At 47.3% G+C, this 16,955-nt stretch overlaps 1 protein-coding gene across 1 annotated transcript in view; it reads left to right on the forward strand.

Moving 5' to 3' along the window:
- Nucleotides 1-16,930, forward strand: part of dtx1 (deltex 1, E3 ubiquitin ligase) — a 35,119-nt gene extending 18,189 nt beyond the window's left edge. Inside the window, exons 4-12 of the mRNA XM_056593281.1 lie at nucleotides 5,540-6,115; nucleotides 6,191-6,380; nucleotides 11,893-11,954; nucleotides 12,584-12,745; nucleotides 13,031-13,092; nucleotides 14,600-14,758; nucleotides 15,236-15,397; nucleotides 16,732-16,821; nucleotides 16,925-16,930. Of these exons, the coding sequence (XP_056449256.1) occupies nucleotides 5,540-6,115; nucleotides 6,191-6,380; nucleotides 11,893-11,954; nucleotides 12,584-12,745; nucleotides 13,031-13,092; nucleotides 14,600-14,758; nucleotides 15,236-15,397; nucleotides 16,732-16,821; nucleotides 16,925-16,930 (1,469 nt within the window). The remainder of the gene's footprint in view (nucleotides 1-5,539; nucleotides 6,116-6,190; nucleotides 6,381-11,892; nucleotides 11,955-12,583; nucleotides 12,746-13,030; nucleotides 13,093-14,599; nucleotides 14,759-15,235; nucleotides 15,398-16,731; nucleotides 16,822-16,924) is intronic.
- Nucleotides 16,931-16,955: the final 25 nt, after the last annotated feature.

The raw sequence follows: 16,955 nt of genomic DNA on the forward strand, positions 1-16,955 counted from the left end.
GTTGACGCAATGTAACCCATCGTTTTACACGCGACTTGAACGCTTGAGGTTCGCGCGAGTAACACAAATGGATAATTATCCTCTGTTTTTTCGCTGGGTTAAAGGTCATTTTACACCAGCCGCGTAGTGAATAAAAGATGGGATAAAAAACTCAGACTGTCGCTTCAAAACTGATTACGTCAGCCGCCACACGAATATGCGGGAATCTCTCGCACCCGTGAAAAATGACGGATGGACTATGCGACCTAGCCTTTTGAAGATTTATTAGCTCCGTCCTTTCACCAGAATATTCTGTGTATTTAGAGGAATTTAACTTTTTAATCCTAGTGTTACACAGAAGAGCGAATGGCAGTTTGTGGATGAAGTGAATTTAGTGGGTGTGCATTCTGTAATGCATCCATGTTTTGGATGTATTACAGAATTTCCGTTCGTTTTTGAGGTAGTTTCCCTGTTCGACTACTAAAAGATGGCATCACTCTTTTGGAAAAGTTTGTATCCAAAACTAAACTGTTGCGATACAACTGCATACCTTCATTTTATCAAAAGCAACCTATACTCACGTACCGCAGTGCAAGTAAACCATGGCTTGTAGGGTTGATTGCTATCTAGATGAATAACCAATACATAAACCATGTGATCATATAACAGCTAGCGATAATTATAGGTTTATAAAAGTAGTTTACAACTATAGCATCAGTAAGAGACTGCGTTGAGAAACATTAACAGGCTGTTACTTCCGCCATGTCCTACAACATGCACTTTAACCATGGTGACCATGACAAACATACCAGATTGTGATTGGTTTAACTGGTTTATTCGCTGGCTAGAGCCGTTAATAATTTATCTTGATGTAAATAAAATGAATGTTGCTTTTTTGAATACTGAAATCACTTTGTAAGTGTACAGACTCATTGAGCTCCATGATTTGTAATTATTTTAATAACGTAGGAAAAATTTTCAACAAATAATTGCTGTTATTCATTGCGATTATTTGTTGCAATATACACTGTTCAATGTAAAAGGAATTGAAGACAGCCTTGGCCAGCAGCCCGGGGTAAAGCATCCGTCGGTGATAAAAGGGGGGGGGGGGGGGGCGAGTGTGAAGGGGAAGTGGGGTGTAGGAGGCAGTGAAGAGGGAGGGAGGGGGATGACGTGACAAGGAGATGAGAGAGCGAGAGCTTTGATGACACCCACAGGGTAAAGGACGGGTCTGGAAAAATACACGCATCATCCTCTCTCTCGAAACTGTCTCCATGTTGGCCAGAGAAATAACGTCTCCCTTGAGTTTCCTTTCATTATATTGCACATTATTGCTTTATTATTTGATTATCGCCCTTGTAAGGATTTGAACGTGGTCCGGTATCGTGGGGGAAAGTGTGTTAGTGGAAGTCGCTGCGGGGACGTGCTCTCTTGAAAGTCTTCCCCCGGGGAAAAGGAGGGGTTGATCTACCCGAGGCACGCTAACTGCTCTCGTTGGATGATGGCTGGTTGCAGATGAACCTTTGTGAAATTGATAAAAAATAAATGATCATCTATAAAATATCTTAAATAAGAACATAGTTTTAAAGTTGAGTTCTTAAATCTTACGATTTTTAATTGTGTAACAGCAGTCTAAACTGAGCCTGCGCTGGGGATTAATTCAGAGGTCAGGGACAGCAGCCATGAAAACATCAAGGCACGTATCCGAGAACCCTGACCCCAAAGTCCAGTTTGTTACCCTCTGAGTCCCTCTGAAAAGGTGATCTCAGATTCATGCTACGAACTGTTCCGAAACATGGCAGTGTACTGCTATTTAATTGGTGTCCTGCAAGAACACAAGGGGGTCGTTCCTGACATCGTCTCGGACATACCGATAACAGTAGGCTGGCAGAGGCAGGTAGGAGTCAAACATAATGCCAAAGTTGGCAAACCAACCTGGTTCACAGAGCCACCTCCTGCATCGGAGGGTGGAGATACACAGGTGAACTCGGGTACGAGGGAACATTAATACCGTGAAAATTAAATGTGGCGGGGCAGCGGAGAGGGAGTCGTACTCTGGCACAGTTTGAAACAGTACTAAGATATACTTGACAAATGATTGAAAATAAAGGGTTAATTGATTAGTTATGATCATTTTAATATTAATTCAAATAATATAATATGATATAAACTATCCCCGGCTCAGGAAAAATGTAACTGATAATATTTGACAGCGGTCACAGGTTTTATTTTACAGGTCTAATAGGTTATGTTTGTCGTCTGTCAATCAAAGACGAATTTAAATCAGGGTGGCCAACTCTCACACTTCTGGCGTGTGACACACGCCCTCAGCCGCAGCCTCGTGCTCTCAGCCGCAGCCTCACTCTCTCAGCCTCTCTCTCTCTGCCTAAGCCTCCCTCTCTCTGCCTAAGCCTTCCAATCGCAGCCTCTCTGAATCACCCTAAGCCTCCCATTATTATGTTATTTATGAAAGCACATTCAACCACTATCATGAATTGTTTTGTTTGTCACTTTCTCAGGTGTTGTCTTTTTCATTCTGCCTGACGATGGTTTGTGGACATTTCATTGGTTTCAGATCGTCCAGCCATTCATTTCTGCTTGGCTGTTTTCATCAGCATTGGCTCCACAGTGATTGCCTCCTAAAAAACATTTAGTCGCTGGCTCTGTTTACAAGAAGATCTGGATATGTGTCTTTGTACACTATTTTGAATGTATGTGTCATGTATGTGTGTCAATACACTATTACTGACTATGCAACAGAGTCGTCATAACATCCTGGACTTGACACCACATCTTTCCTCTCTTACCCTTTACTCCCTGACGATGCTGATCCAGCATCTAAACGTTGACTACAGTGTTTACCACTTCTCCTTAGTAAAGGTCATGTCCAGGGCTTTCTCCCAGGCCCAGAGCAGGAAGTCACAGCATCATGTGGTGCATGCTCCACCATTAACCTTTTGCTCAGATCCAGAGGAAACAGTGTGTGAGAAAGTGGGTGAGGGAGTGAGAGAGCGAGAGACAGACACTCGCCCCAATACAGATGAGATTGAACCAGGCAAAGCTGGGCCGGGTCTGGGCCGGCCTCCTGTGTGTGTCGTCTGGGTCTGGGGCCCCCGCTGTCGCCCCCGGCACCACTATGCATCACACTCAACCTGCAGACCTGCAGCGCCACCGCACCGCAGTCACGGCAAGGACAGCTGGATGACACGATGGAGGGAAAGACGAGGGTTGGGGGGGCGAAGTAATGGCTTGTGCATAAGGTGAACAGGAAATGGATACCCGCTTAGTTTCCTGACAGGAAGTAGAGTCGATGAGAACATAGCAGGCCTAGCGACATTTCACAGGAGCCAATATACACTCTCACAGACGCACACACAAACACACACTCAGGCATGCAGGAACACACGCACACACAAACACACACGTAGCAGTAGATCACAGTCAAGGACAGTGAGTGTGCTGAAAGGATCTAGCTTTTGCTTTGGTTTATAAAGATTTAGCATTATTTATGGTTCTTATGTTGTGAACCTTGGACTCTTTCGTCTGTACATGTTGCATTCTTTTTTTGGTGCAAAAATCTCAACCAATCAAACCATGTTGCCCTCATAGTACACTTATATTTACCTTTGAAGTACTCAGCCATCTTTTATTAGATACATGTTGGACCCTGGTGGAATGGTACAAAATACGGTTCAAACAAGAGAGGGATCCAAAAGACCTCCGAGACCCATTGCGTCTGCTGAACGTACTGTACCGCACTTGTACTTGATACGTTTCCACCGCACTCGCTGAGCTAGGCTCCCCTGGCACTCTGGTTCACAACCAACAATTAGCCTCCAAATCAGAAACACGCCACCTAGCAATCCTCCCAACAGGAGGAAACCGGGGGAGATGAGGCAGCTGTGAGCGCTTTGATACATACCAAGCCCCCCGTGGCCTGCGCTAACTGGAGCTAAAGGTCAGGTGACTGTAGCCTGTAGCGAAGGGTCTTCTTTGTCCAACCTGACCAGCTGAAATACCCGCCGCCATTTTGTTACCTTCATTTTCTTCAAAATTCAAATCAAATGAAAAAGGAACAAAATTCGGATCATTCTTTTTTATTATAGTTTGGTATTTTACTGTAGAGAATATAGTATATATTATATCGTCAACAACACAGGTGATCTTCAATGTCATTTTCTGGTTATTATCACAGATTCCCATAGTTTGTAGTCGCTGTAACCTTTGAGTTGAACATATCAGTGATCCAGCAACATCCTAAGGCCAGATGGTCTCTGACGGCTCCCGGTCACTGATGATGAGTACCTGCTGAGGGCTGGCAGCATGCCTCTGAGAACAGACTCAGTCTGCACACTGGTTACCTGCAGAACTTTAAACAAGAACACGCCAGATGGGGCCTTTCATCAACCCACATAAACACTGTCTGCTGTCTACTTCAGGAGGAGTCAATGTTTTCGTCTGCACACCATCGAAGCTGCATATTGCTGAATGCAAATCTACAAGAAAACGTGTGTGTGTGTGTGTTTGTATGTGAGTTTGTGTGTGGTTTTGGGTATACGTCGGCCCATAGCCTGCTTGTGTGCATGCATCTTTGTATGTGTGCATACGTGTGTGTGTGTGTGTGTGTGTGTGTGTGTGTGTGTGTGTGTGTGTGTGTGTGTGTGTGTGTGTGTGTGTGTGTGTGTGTGTGTGTGTGTGTGTGTGTGTGTGTGTGTGTGTGTGTGTGTGTGTGTGTGTGTATTTGTGCTACTGGGAGGGAGTCGTCCAACACTTCCAAGTATAACGGAGCTTCTTGAGGACGGCAGCCGCCCTCCAAGGTCGGGCTGCTGCTGCTGCAGTGGGGGCTCTGTTGCCAACAATGGTGGGTTTCAATCAAGAGCGGGGGGGCTGGGGTTCACCAGGTGCATGCAGACCATTTTCTTTATTTTACCCATCGGCGTCGTGCACATGCTCGCGCGCCCCCCATATAACCTCTATCCCATCCCCCAAACCTTCCTCCCCCACTGCTGAATGAGGTGGGGGAGGAGGGAGCAGGCAAGGAGACGGGGGTAGAGCCTGGAGGTCCCTGGCTGACATGGTGCCGGGGGGGGGGGGGAGGTGATGAGACTGTTCTGATATCCTCCAACTGCGGTTCCATCAGGATAGATCTGTAGTTAAAATGATCCACTCAATTTATTTACGACACATTTGGAGATGAGACACCATCAGATCATTCCTCATCGGGACGATGGATCCATGAAGTATACCGGGAGACGATTCCCCCTTGATGGGGTCTAGACACTAAAGGGTTGGGTGGACAGGTGGAGCTTAGTCCCGGATCGAGGGGTTGGAGGAGGGCTGCAATGAGTCTCAATGAAAACAGACCAGCGACAAGCATGAATGAGAGACTGATTGGTTGAGAGAGATTAAGGGTAGGGGCCTGCGATGACAACCGCGTGGGAGTTGAATCGAGTCACGACCACGGCCCAGCATCCAGATACGTGACACTGACATGTCCCTCTCCCTCTCTCCCTCTCTCCCTCTCTCCCTCTCTCCCTCTCTCCCTCTCTCCCCCCCCCAGGCACCATGCGTCCGGTGCAGAGGAACTTCTATGAGCCGTCGTCGGCGCCGGGCAAGGGAGTGGTGTGGGAGTGGGAGAACGACAGCGGGTCCTGGACGCCGTACGACATGGAGATCTGCGTGACCATCCAGAACGCCTACGAGAAGCAGCACCCCTGGCTGGACCTGACCTCGCTGGGCTTCGGCTACCTCATCGACTTCGGCAGCATGGTGCAGACCAACCGCCAGAGCCAGCGCAAGCGGCGGCTGCGGCGGCGCATGGACCTGGCCCACCCGCTTATCATGGGCTCCATCCCCAAGTCCCAGTCCTGGCCCGTGGGCGCCAGCTCGGGCCAGCCCTGCTCCTGCCAGCAATGCATCCTAGTCAACAGCACCCGGGTCGCCTCCAACGCCATCCTGGCCTCGCAGCGCCGCAAGCTGCACGGCGCCGGTGGGGGGGCGGCGGGCAATTCCGGGGGGCCGGCGGCCGGCGGCCTTGCCCTGACAACGGTGCGGCAGAGCAACACCTTCGCCGGGACCTCGCTGTGGTCGCCGTCCGGCGGCTTGAACTGCAACAACATTAACATTAGCGTGGGAGGTGGAGGAGGAGGAGGTGGAGGAGGAGGAGGAGGAGGTGGAGGTGGAGGTGGAGGTGGAGGAGGAGGAGGTGGAGGTGGCCGTTCCAAAGCAGAGCAGGCGCAGTCCACCCTGTCCCGGGCGAATTTCCCGTGCAACCCCGTGATGCCTGGGCTCACACCCGCCCACGGACACCACGCCTTGACGGTCAACGGGCAGAACAACCTGAACCGTCCGGGCACCCAGCGGGCCTCCGTGGGGGCCACCAGAGGAGCCATCCCACCAGGGTAACACAGGGTTACACGGGGATTCTAGTCTGAAATAGCTCTTTAGCACTCGTTGGGCGACTGTGAGAAAGAGCCGATTCCCAGGTCTTCTCCCCTCGCTCAACTAAGCCTCGCTCTCAATATGTCTGGCCTATTTCATCCTTTGTTTCCCTCTTTCCATTTTGTCTTTTTGTGTTTTCCTTCTTTGTCTCGGCTGAGCGCTTATTCACGTCTCTTCACTGTGATGATCAACGTATTCTTTGCATTAAGAGCTTTCAGCCTGGCTAGTCCCAGCCACTGTCCCCTACGCCTGATCCACTGCTGGGGAACTTCCACACTTCTCCTTGATAACAGGCTTATGTTGACCCCAATACCCGTGAAGCAGTGCAGCTCTTCTCCTGCTCTCTGCTGCCGTTCACATTTATTTAATTTATTATTTCGAACCAATTCATTAGCGACGGGATTGCATTTCCAGCTCTAAACGCTGGGTCATGTTGAGCCAAGTCCGCGTTTGGATTTTGTTTTATTCAGAAGCAGAACTTTTCCGAGACGCAGTACTTTGTGTGTTTGTTGACGAAGGGTTGGGTGGGTTGGATAGTTGTGTAGTTCAGACTCCACCTGAGAGTTCCTGCAGGTTGCATTGAGAGTGTGGTTCATGTGTAGGGCTGAGAGTGTGATGGGAGGGAGTGTGTGAAGGGCTGACAGTGTGATGGGAGGGAGTGTGTGAAGGGCTGAGAGTGTGATGGGAGGGAGTGAGTGTAGGGCTGAGAGTGTGATGGTAGAGAGTGAGTGTAGAGCTGAGAGTGTGATGGTAGAGAGTGAGTGTAGGGCTGAGAGTGTGATGGTAGAGAGTGAGTGTAGAGCTGAGAGTGTGATGGTAGAGAGTGAGTGTAGGGCTGAGAGTGTGATGGTAGAGAGTGAGTGTAGAGCTGAGAGTGTGATGGTAGAGAGTGAGTGTAGAGCTGAGAGTGTGATGGTAGAGAGTGAGTGTAGAGCTGAGAGTGTGATGGTAGAGAGTGAGTGTAGAGCTGACAGTGTGATGGTAGAGAGTGAGTGTAGGGCTGAGAGTGTGATGGGAGGGAGTGAGTGTAGAGCTGAGAGTGTGATGGTAGAGAGTGAGTGTAGTGTGTGAGGCTCTGACTGAGGGGAGGAAGCCGATTGGCTGCTGTGCCTCTCCGCAGGGGAGGGATGAATAATGGATCAAGGCGGAATGGGGGCTTGAGCGGCGCGTCCTGGGAATGATCCAAACCCTGAGACTAGAGACGAAGACAACGCTGTAACCGATAGCAACTATCACTGCTGCCTCTAGCGCCACAACCGCCACTACCATGACTACGACCACTACCAGCCCCATCATCAGGACCTCAACCACCATCGTTACCATGACTGCGACCACTACCATGACTATTACCACTAGCAACCCATCATCATGAACTCGACCCCCATCGTTACCATGACTACGACCACAACCAGCCAATCATCAAGACCTCCATCGCCATCTTTACCATGACTACAACCACTACCAGCCTATCATCATGACCTCCACCACTATCGTTACCATGACTACGACCACTAGCACCCTCCCATCATCATAGCCTCCACCCCTGTCCCTACCATGACTGTGAACACGTCTATGACCACTACCAGCCCCATCCTCATTACCTCCACCCCCATTGCGACCGTGATCTGTTTAGTATTCCTCTGCACATTGCTCATGGGTGACGAGTCTGTGATTTACCCGCAGCGTTCTCCTTGTCATCTCCGCTGACCTAGTTCCACGCGGCCGTGATTAAACGCAGGCCGCGACCTTGTTTCGTCCAGGTAGCAACAGGCGTGCGTTTTTTGTGCTGACATTGGCGGATGCGATGAATGCAACCTGTGTTTGTGTGTGCGTAGGAGTTATTTGTGTGAGTGAGTGTGTGTGTGTGTGTCCCTATGTTTTTGTGTGGTGTGATAATGAAAGACGCAGACAAAGAGTTTTAGAAAAAAGTCCCTGAGCGTAAGAGAGTCAGAGGAGCAGACGACCACGGTGTAGGAAACCTCTGATTCTGAGAGCGATTCTGTTAGAAGCGGGCTGGTGCCGTGTGCGGTGTGGCGGGGGCTCGGCTGTGGGTGGGGGGTTGGAGCTCTGTCGAGAGGGAGGGAGGAGAGGGAGGGAGCAGAAGTGAACGATTGGTAGAGACGTGGCAGATGGAAGGAAGGGGCGGGGGGCAGGAGGGCGACGATGTTTGTTCCCAGGCGAGTGGCTTGTATACACAAGACGAGTGCGGTTAGCTGATAGAGAGACAGGCACGGCGGAAGGAAACCTCATGCTTTCGAAACACCGACTCCCTCGCACATGGTCACGAGTGCACACACACACACACACACACACAGGCACACAAAGCACACAAAACTAAACACACACAGAACAACAGAACCCACACACTCCTCTTCAGATCTCGTTTCCACACACCTCACTGCTCACCTTGTGCTGTGTATACAGAGAATGTTTAAGAAGCCTATTTGTGGCACCAATGCATAGGTTACATAAACACTCTGATGAAATGTATTGAAATTCTATTAATTAGTAAGTAGCAATGCAATTGGAATAGAAAAAATGCAATGCCTGTATTACGCATCTGAACAGTATTTAATTTAAATGTTACAATATAATGTTGACGAGTTAGGACTCAAAAGGTATACATATTAATCATTTGGCATTGTATCTTTACTTGAAAAGAAAAGAAAAGGCCATATTTTGAGGAATATGTTTAGCATGAACATCCTCTGTTCTCACAGCACCTTCGAACAAAAATCTACTGCCTGTAAATATTACAGGTGGCCCCATCTGCTGGTGTGGGCCCACGCAAACAGTACAGCCAGACTTTGTTAAAATGTAAATAACAAATCTAGATGTCAACAACAAAAAACAAAGATTTATCTCCGAGCCACCACGTCGTTTTTGAACATCAATTTTTTATTAAGGATAACTGTTAATTTGTTGTTGCCGAGTCAGCTCTTTGACCTGTGGCCAGAGGGCTTTGATAAGTTGGGCATTTCTAAACCAAACCGATGCGATGGTGAAGTTATCTGAATCATTTAGTCGGGTTTGAGTGCGCTGTCGAGTCCATTAGCAGCCTGCTTTAATATCCCCTATAAGGGGCGCCATGCATTCATTCCTCCCTCTCCCCCTCCCTCTCTCTTTCTCACCCACACTCTCCATCTCGCTCTTTATCCCCCTCTTGCTCTACATAACCACACATTCATTTATGATTAAAGCACTGCTGGGTAGCCATACGCACACACACGCAGCTCTCCCGCTCTCTCCTTCCTCCCTCTCTCTCTCTCTCTCTCTCTCTCTCTCTCTCTCTCTCTCTCTCTCTCTCTCTCTCTCTGTCTCTCTCTCTCTCTCTCTCTCTCTCTCTCTCTCTCTGTCTCTCTCTCTCTCTCTGTCCCTCTCTCTCTCTTTCTCTCTCCTCTTTTCCTTTTCTTGTACGGTGATCGACAGAAATGTTGCTCTGCTCTCTGCGTTAAAGTAGCCTTCTCTGTTTGAGGAGGATGTGTGTGTATGTTGAATGGCGGTCTGATCAAGTCCTCTAAGATGGATTTCAAATCCCTCTAAAGGATTAAAGAGACTGAGTGGCTGAAGTTTGACAGAAATAAATCCAGCTTTTACATCATCCTGAGGAATGTTGCCATAAACGAAAGGTCCCGTTTAGGCAAGAGGTAGTTTTCCCTCGGTCTAGGTTGGCTCCGTTCTGACGTTTCTGTGGCCCTCGAGTGGTCCTTCTGCAAGGGAGGTGGAGAGAGGAGGAGGTGGAAGGGGAGGAGAAGGAGGGGGTCAAAAGAGAGTGATGAAGAGTACACGAGTCAGGGGGAGCATGAGTGATGGGAGCTGGCAGGGCGAGAGGAACGCAGGGCGGACGGGATCCAAGTCTGGCTCACTGAACTCACATCTGAGGAGAACACACACTGCTCGGACAAAACGACCAGGGAAAGGCTCTTTTAGAGCAAAAGCTTGGTCATGTATAGCAGCGCGGTCAAGCAACTTTTCTCTGAACTCTTTGACTTGAATTAAGGGGAGAGAGAGAGAGAGAGAGAGAGAGAGAGAGAGAGAGAGAGAGAGAGAGAGAGAGAGAGAGAGAGAGAGAGAGAGAGAGAGAGAGAGAGAGAGAGAGAGAGAGAGAGGGAGGGAGTCCCACAATGAGAAGTACTTGGGCTTTGTGCTTTGCAGTTGGGTCGTCTGTAGGTCTTTGGCATGGAGGGAGAGGGGTGTGTATGTATGTGTGTGTGTGTGTGCGTTTGTCTGTTCGTGTGTCTGTTCTCTGAGTGAGGCGGGTCAGGGTCCCAAAGCTTAGCTGTGTAAGAGAGGGAGGGAAGAGGTAAGACGGGAGACATTGCCTGCAGGCCTGGAGGAGTTGGCTAGTTCTGCACAGCCCTCGACAGCTCAGGGCTGCGTAGTAGATGCTAATCTCCTGGATCACCGTACAGACACTGGCATGAATGGAGGGGTCTTCCCTGAATGTACTCCTCTGTTTAGACGTTGCTTGGGAGAAAAGCAGTGCCTCGACTCTTTTTCTTCACTCTTTCAACGTTTTTGAATGGAATGAAAAAGACGCTACTTGTAAGAAGCAGCGTCTGGATGTTTTGATCAAATTTAAATAAATTAACGCAAAACCTGTTCACAAATAGCACCATAGATCAAAGCCATCTTAATTAATGCTGTGTTATACACCCGTAGCAACATAGTTAGTGTGTGCAAGTAAGCGCCTGTGTGTGCGTGTGAACCCACAAATTGTGGGCATGACAATAACATTGTTGTTTAAGACAGAACTCTCTTAGATCATGATGAGAAAATCATGATTTATTCATATGAAATCATCCTTAGTCTCTCGCCTGCCTCGGGAAACAGTTCCATCAGTAGAGCACATGTGGCATCAATGCTCTGGAGACCATCAAGCACAGAATCTACAGAAAGACATGTGAATGAAAAAAATGAACCACAACAATCCTAGAATTAAAATATGAATGATTGAAATGGTAAAATAATAACAAGGTTAACATGATGTGCTTTAGACGCTCTGCTAGAGTTTCCATCAGGTTCTGGCTGCGCTGCGCACACACACACACGCACACACACACTTCCTCTAACGCTGCGTTAGAGGAAGTGTGTGTGTGCATATGTGTGTGAACTCCTTGGCCGTGTGCCTCCTCTCCTGGGGGATACGTGCTTGTCACTCCTGGTGCCGTCCCGGGTCGAGGTGTGTGAGGGCGTTCTGCCCCAACGTCCCGTTCCCTTCCCAGATGCTTGAGATGTTGCTACCTACATTCGAGAGTTCTGTCTGGGTTTTGGACGTTCACTCTATCATACCCCATCACCTGTCAGTCAACCAAGGGATAGTTTTTCTTATTCAGGAACTTTTATTTCACATGCATTGTGGTGATAGGTTGGCTCAATAACAACGTGTGTTTGTAAATATGTTTATCTTTTTATCTATGTACGTCAGAAGGCCATGCAGATATACTAACTGCTTTACTTTACTCTCTGCAGGGTCCCAGCCCTCCCAGTGAAGAATCTGACAGGTTCTGGACCAGTCCACCCAGCGCTGGCAGGTGAGACCCCCCCCCCCCCCCAGAATCAGTACGACGACTTCATAAACTTTATGACATTCTGCACCTCTCCTTGGCTAGCCTGGGGGTTTGTGACCCCATATGGGATCAGTGTTTATCTGTTTGGGGGGTTCATGGCGAGATTGCTGATTCATAAGCTATAGTTAATTGATGGTGCCTTTTTCTTTCTAAAATTATAATTTTGAGGTTCTAGAGGGTCCCCACATAAACATTGAGATAGAAAACAAGCTATGTACTACCTAGTATTTTTAATATACATTTTCTTTCCATTCTGTTGTCTATATGTGTGTATGTCTGTGCGTGTGTCCTTGTTTGAATCTGTTAATGTGTGTGTAATGCATGGTGTGTGTGTGTGTGTGTGTGTGTGTGTGTGTGTGTGTGTGTGTGTGTGTGTGTGTGTGTGTGTGTGTGTGTGTGTGTGTGTGTGTGTGTCTGTGTGTGTGTGTGTGCGCTTCATGCTGTGTATATGTGTGTGTGTGTGTGTGTGTGTGTGTGTGTGTGTGTGTGTGTGTGTGTGTGTGTGTGTGTGTGTGTGTGTGTGTGTGTGTGTGTGTGTGTGTGTGTGTGTGTGTGTGTGTGTGTGCTTCATGCTGTGTGTGTGTGTTCTCCAGGTATGACCGGCATCCTGCTGTGTGCAGCAGGCCTGCCGGTGTGTCTGACCCGGGCCCCCAAGCCCGTCCTGCACCCCCCCCCCATCAACAAGGGGGACATGAGGCCGGTCCCGGGGGTGAACGGGACCCGCCGCAAGACCAAGAAGAAGCACCTCCGCAGGGGTATGACCAGCCCGGGACAGTGGGGGGGGGTCTGTGTGTGTGTGTGTGTGTGTGTGTGTGTGTGTGTGTGTGTGTGTGTGTGTGTGTGTGTGTGCGTTCGTGCTTGCGTGCATGTGTGTGTGTGTGTGTGTGTGTGTGTGTGTGTGTGTGTGTGTGTGTGTGTGTGTATGTGTGTGTCTGTGTGTGTGTGTGTGTGTGTGCGTGTGTGTGTGTGTGTGTTTATGATTTACATAATATATACAATATTCTTTGATGGCCTGCTGTTACATCCTTCTGTGTCATCAGGCAAAAACCCAGAGGATGTGGTCCGGAGATACACAGAGAAGATTAAAGTAGTGCCTGATGAGGTAGGGAACACACACACACACACACACACACACACACACACACACTGGGCGGGCCCTTAATTGTCTAAAATTAATAATTTAACATTCTTAAATTCAGTTTTGCAAAATCGTGAACTTTCAAGACACATTATATGAAGAATGCTTCATTTCAGAATTCAACAAAAATGATATAGAAATAGAAAGAAACTTCCAAGCTCTAAGGTTTTTTATGCATTGTTTCTTCATGGTCACTTCATGATTCGGTTCTGTATGGCTTCTCTATTTGTTAAGTTCTGCAACGCAAACATCTTAGTGTCTATTGACTTTGATCATTCGTGGCTATGTATTGGGCATTAATTATCATTATGGCCATGCTGAGCATTATGCAGATTGCAGATCGTATCACGCTCAGGTAGCTGTTTCCCTCATCAACAAACACCCTGTTTGTTGATGAGCGCTATACTGCTGACACTACCCCTCATTATAGTTATGACTCATTCTCCCCATATCTTTAGTCTTCAGATTATAACGGCACATTGTACACTTCAGATGAATCTGCAATTATTTGTAATTCTTTGTTGGTACAAATAATCGGAGCATTAAACGAGACATTTGAATTTAAAGACAAACTATGTAGGGAACAAAAATGTACTTCCTCATTTTTCCTCACCCCTAAACTTGAACCTACCATTGTTCTCTTGTAGGGGTATTTGTGTTTTCTGTTCTTAATCATTTTTGCATTTTCATCATCCATCATTTTCTTAATCGTATTTGCAAGAAAAAAAAAATACTAATACGTTTGCCTTAATCTAAACTATTGATCATCAAAAAATACTTCATGATCCATAATACAGAGGTATTAGCAATAGTAGGAACGAGTTTATTTCAACATTTCAAGTCAAACCATCCCTTTTAAGGACTACAACAAAAAATGGGTACCTTAGCGTTTGCCTGTCTCCCCCAGGTTCAGACAAGTCGTCTCAGCCTTAACTCCTCGTTGAGCGTCCAGAAGGGAGTTGGTTGGGTAATCAGATCTATTTAGGGAGCTGTGATTATCAGGCTACCTTCGATGCACCACTGACAAGCACATCTCTACAGACTACCCAGCCAGAGCAGTGATCATGCAAAATCAGTGCTGGATATAGGGCAAAGTTAGCAGTGTATTGGTAGACAAACTGCAATTTAGTTGTGTTTGACTGGCCCAGGTTTTGTATAAGCGGCTATTTTGAACTCATTGGAGATCTTGTGAAAGTAATTCCAAGTTTATTCCCCAGCTAGGCCACCGTAACTCTGCAAGTCAATGGAAGCATATGCTAACCTAGTGAAACCTTTTGATTGCAATAAAGATATCTTAAAATGTTGGCGCACACACACACACACACACACACACACACACACACACACACACACACACACACACACACACACACACACACACACACACACACACACACACACTAGCTGTACAGCTGTGTGTGCGGTAGTTGTTTCTTAAGAGATCGTTGGGTAATCGAGTGTCTGTTCCCAGGACTGTACCATCTGCATGGAGAGGCTGGTGATGTCATCGGGCTACGAGGGGGTCCTGAATCAGAAGGGCATCAAGCCCGAGCTGGTGGGCAAGCTTGGCAAGTGCGGCCACATGTACCATCTGCTGTGCCTGGTGGCCATGTACAACAACGGCAACAAGGTGTGCAAGGCTCCTTTTGTCACCAGCAGATACCGCACGTTCTCCACCGTCGACTCACACTAGAACCAAATGCACAATTCTCATTCTAACACTAAGTAAAAAAGTCAGTTTGCCTTTTCAGAAGGGCCATCCACATCTTTCTTCGTCAAAGTTAGATCGAGTGGTTGATTGATGGATTGACTCCCAATCGATCAACCCTGCTACTCCAAGAACCAGAAACTATACTATTCTAGCAAACAAAAATGTCTGTGATTTCAGTGTTTTCTTTCATCATATATAATTATAATTATATATATATATATTATCTTATGTTACATCTATGCATAAATTGTTTCTATCATATTTTTATACATATCAATTATTTGTATCATATATTTATATATTAATTATATGTATAATTGATATATTATGTGTATTACATATATAATATCTATATAATATAATATAAATCAGACTTCCTCATCTCCCCGTACCTAGGACGGCAGTCTCCAGTGCCCAACTTGTAAGGCCATCTACGGGGAGAAGACTGGAACCCAGCCCCCAGGGAAGATGGAGTACCACCTCATCCCCCACTGCCTGCCCGGCTATCTGGACACCAAGACCATCCGCATCGTCTACGACATCCCCGCTGGCATCCAGGTCTGCGTCTCCCTGTCCCCCCACAAACACGACTAATAATGATGCCTTGACCCTTGACCTAACAGATCTAAACTTCCTTGATAAACCAGCGGTAACATCATTATTAGTCCTGTTCATTAAAGGTTGCATCAGCGAAGTCGGGTTACGTCACAGTTGGGGGACGATCCCAAACAAACAGAGCCAGCTCGCCCCTCAACTTCCATGTTTCGTGCATCCAGTAAAAACTATCATAAACGCAGCGCAAAACCCCACAACACCCACCCCTTGCCGGTGATTGGTTGGAATACTATTTTGGTTTTGAGTTGTCGGTAGTACTATTTGTTTTTGTGTATGATCTCAGAACATAGGCTGCCTACAGAGACACGTTTTTTTGAAAGCCTGCTTATCGGACGGCAGCTAGCGGATCGTTAGGAAAGATCAGATGAATGTGATAATTTATGTTTCGGCCTATAATCGCTGATACAACCTTTAAGCAGTAATTGTAAATAGTAACGATATTAATGTGTTATACCAAAGTGTACAACAGAGGTAGCACGGTTTTTGGCATCACTTTGAATGGATCTGATGAAAGGAATCCTAGCAGTGAAACCGGACCCAAAGACCACAGCTTCTGCTGAGGACCACAAATGTCATCATGACGGCCGAGCGGAGCAGTAATAGACTCATAAAGTGACCTTTAATACCAGCAGAGCAGTCCCTCAGGGGGCTGGGGAGCACTCTGATCATCTGAGCACACAAGACCTGCTCGCTCTCTCTCCTCCTACTCTCTGTCTGATCTTTCTGCTACTCTCCTTTTTCTCTCTCTCTCTCTAGCTCTCTGGTTCTCTCTCTCTGGTTCTCTGGTTCTCTCTCTCTCTCCCCCTCTCTCTCTCTCTCTCTCTCTCTCTCTCTCTCTCTCTCTCTCTCTCTCTCTCTCTCTCTCTCTCTCTCTCTCTCTCTCTCTCTCTCTCTCTCTCTCTCTCTCTCTCTCTCTCTGTTGTTCTCCTTCTCTCTGGTATTCACTCTATCTCTTTATGGTTCTCTCTGGTTCTCTCTAGCTCTCTGGTTCTCTCCCTCACTGTAGCTCTGTATATCTTTTCGCTTAAAGCAATTTGATGGGAAGCTTGCTACTATCAGAGATCAATACTTAAAGGTGGTACATTTCAAAGGTAAATTAAAAGTGTCCTGTGCAAATTGAATAATAAAATAAGAATGTCTTGCCATTAGTGACCACCAGGGGGGGACAATACAAGCTATATGGCCACTACGTCCCACGGGCTCTAGAGTTCTCCCCGGTTAAGCTGCAGCGGTAAAGAGAACATCAAGGGTCATGGCTGTCTGTTTGTTTCCTCCAGACCCCTGAGCATCCCAACCCAGGGAAGAAGTTCAGCGCTAGGGGCTTCCCTCGCCACTGCTACCTCCCCGACAACGACAAAGGACGGAAGGTAAGAGGAACACTTCCATTCCGGGTTGCGGCTTCAGTGGCGGGGTTTTCATCTCGGAGTCAATGAAGTTCTCAACCGCTGATTTTGTAGTTCCGTAATTTAGGTTTGAATTGTATTTTTATCTCTAAAAAATC

The sequence above is a fragment of the Gadus chalcogrammus genome, chromosome 6 (assembly GCF_026213295.1).
Source record: "Gadus chalcogrammus isolate NIFS_2021 chromosome 6, NIFS_Gcha_1.0, whole genome shotgun sequence".
Classification (NCBI taxonomy): domain Eukaryota; kingdom Metazoa; phylum Chordata; class Actinopteri; order Gadiformes; family Gadidae; genus Gadus; species Gadus chalcogrammus.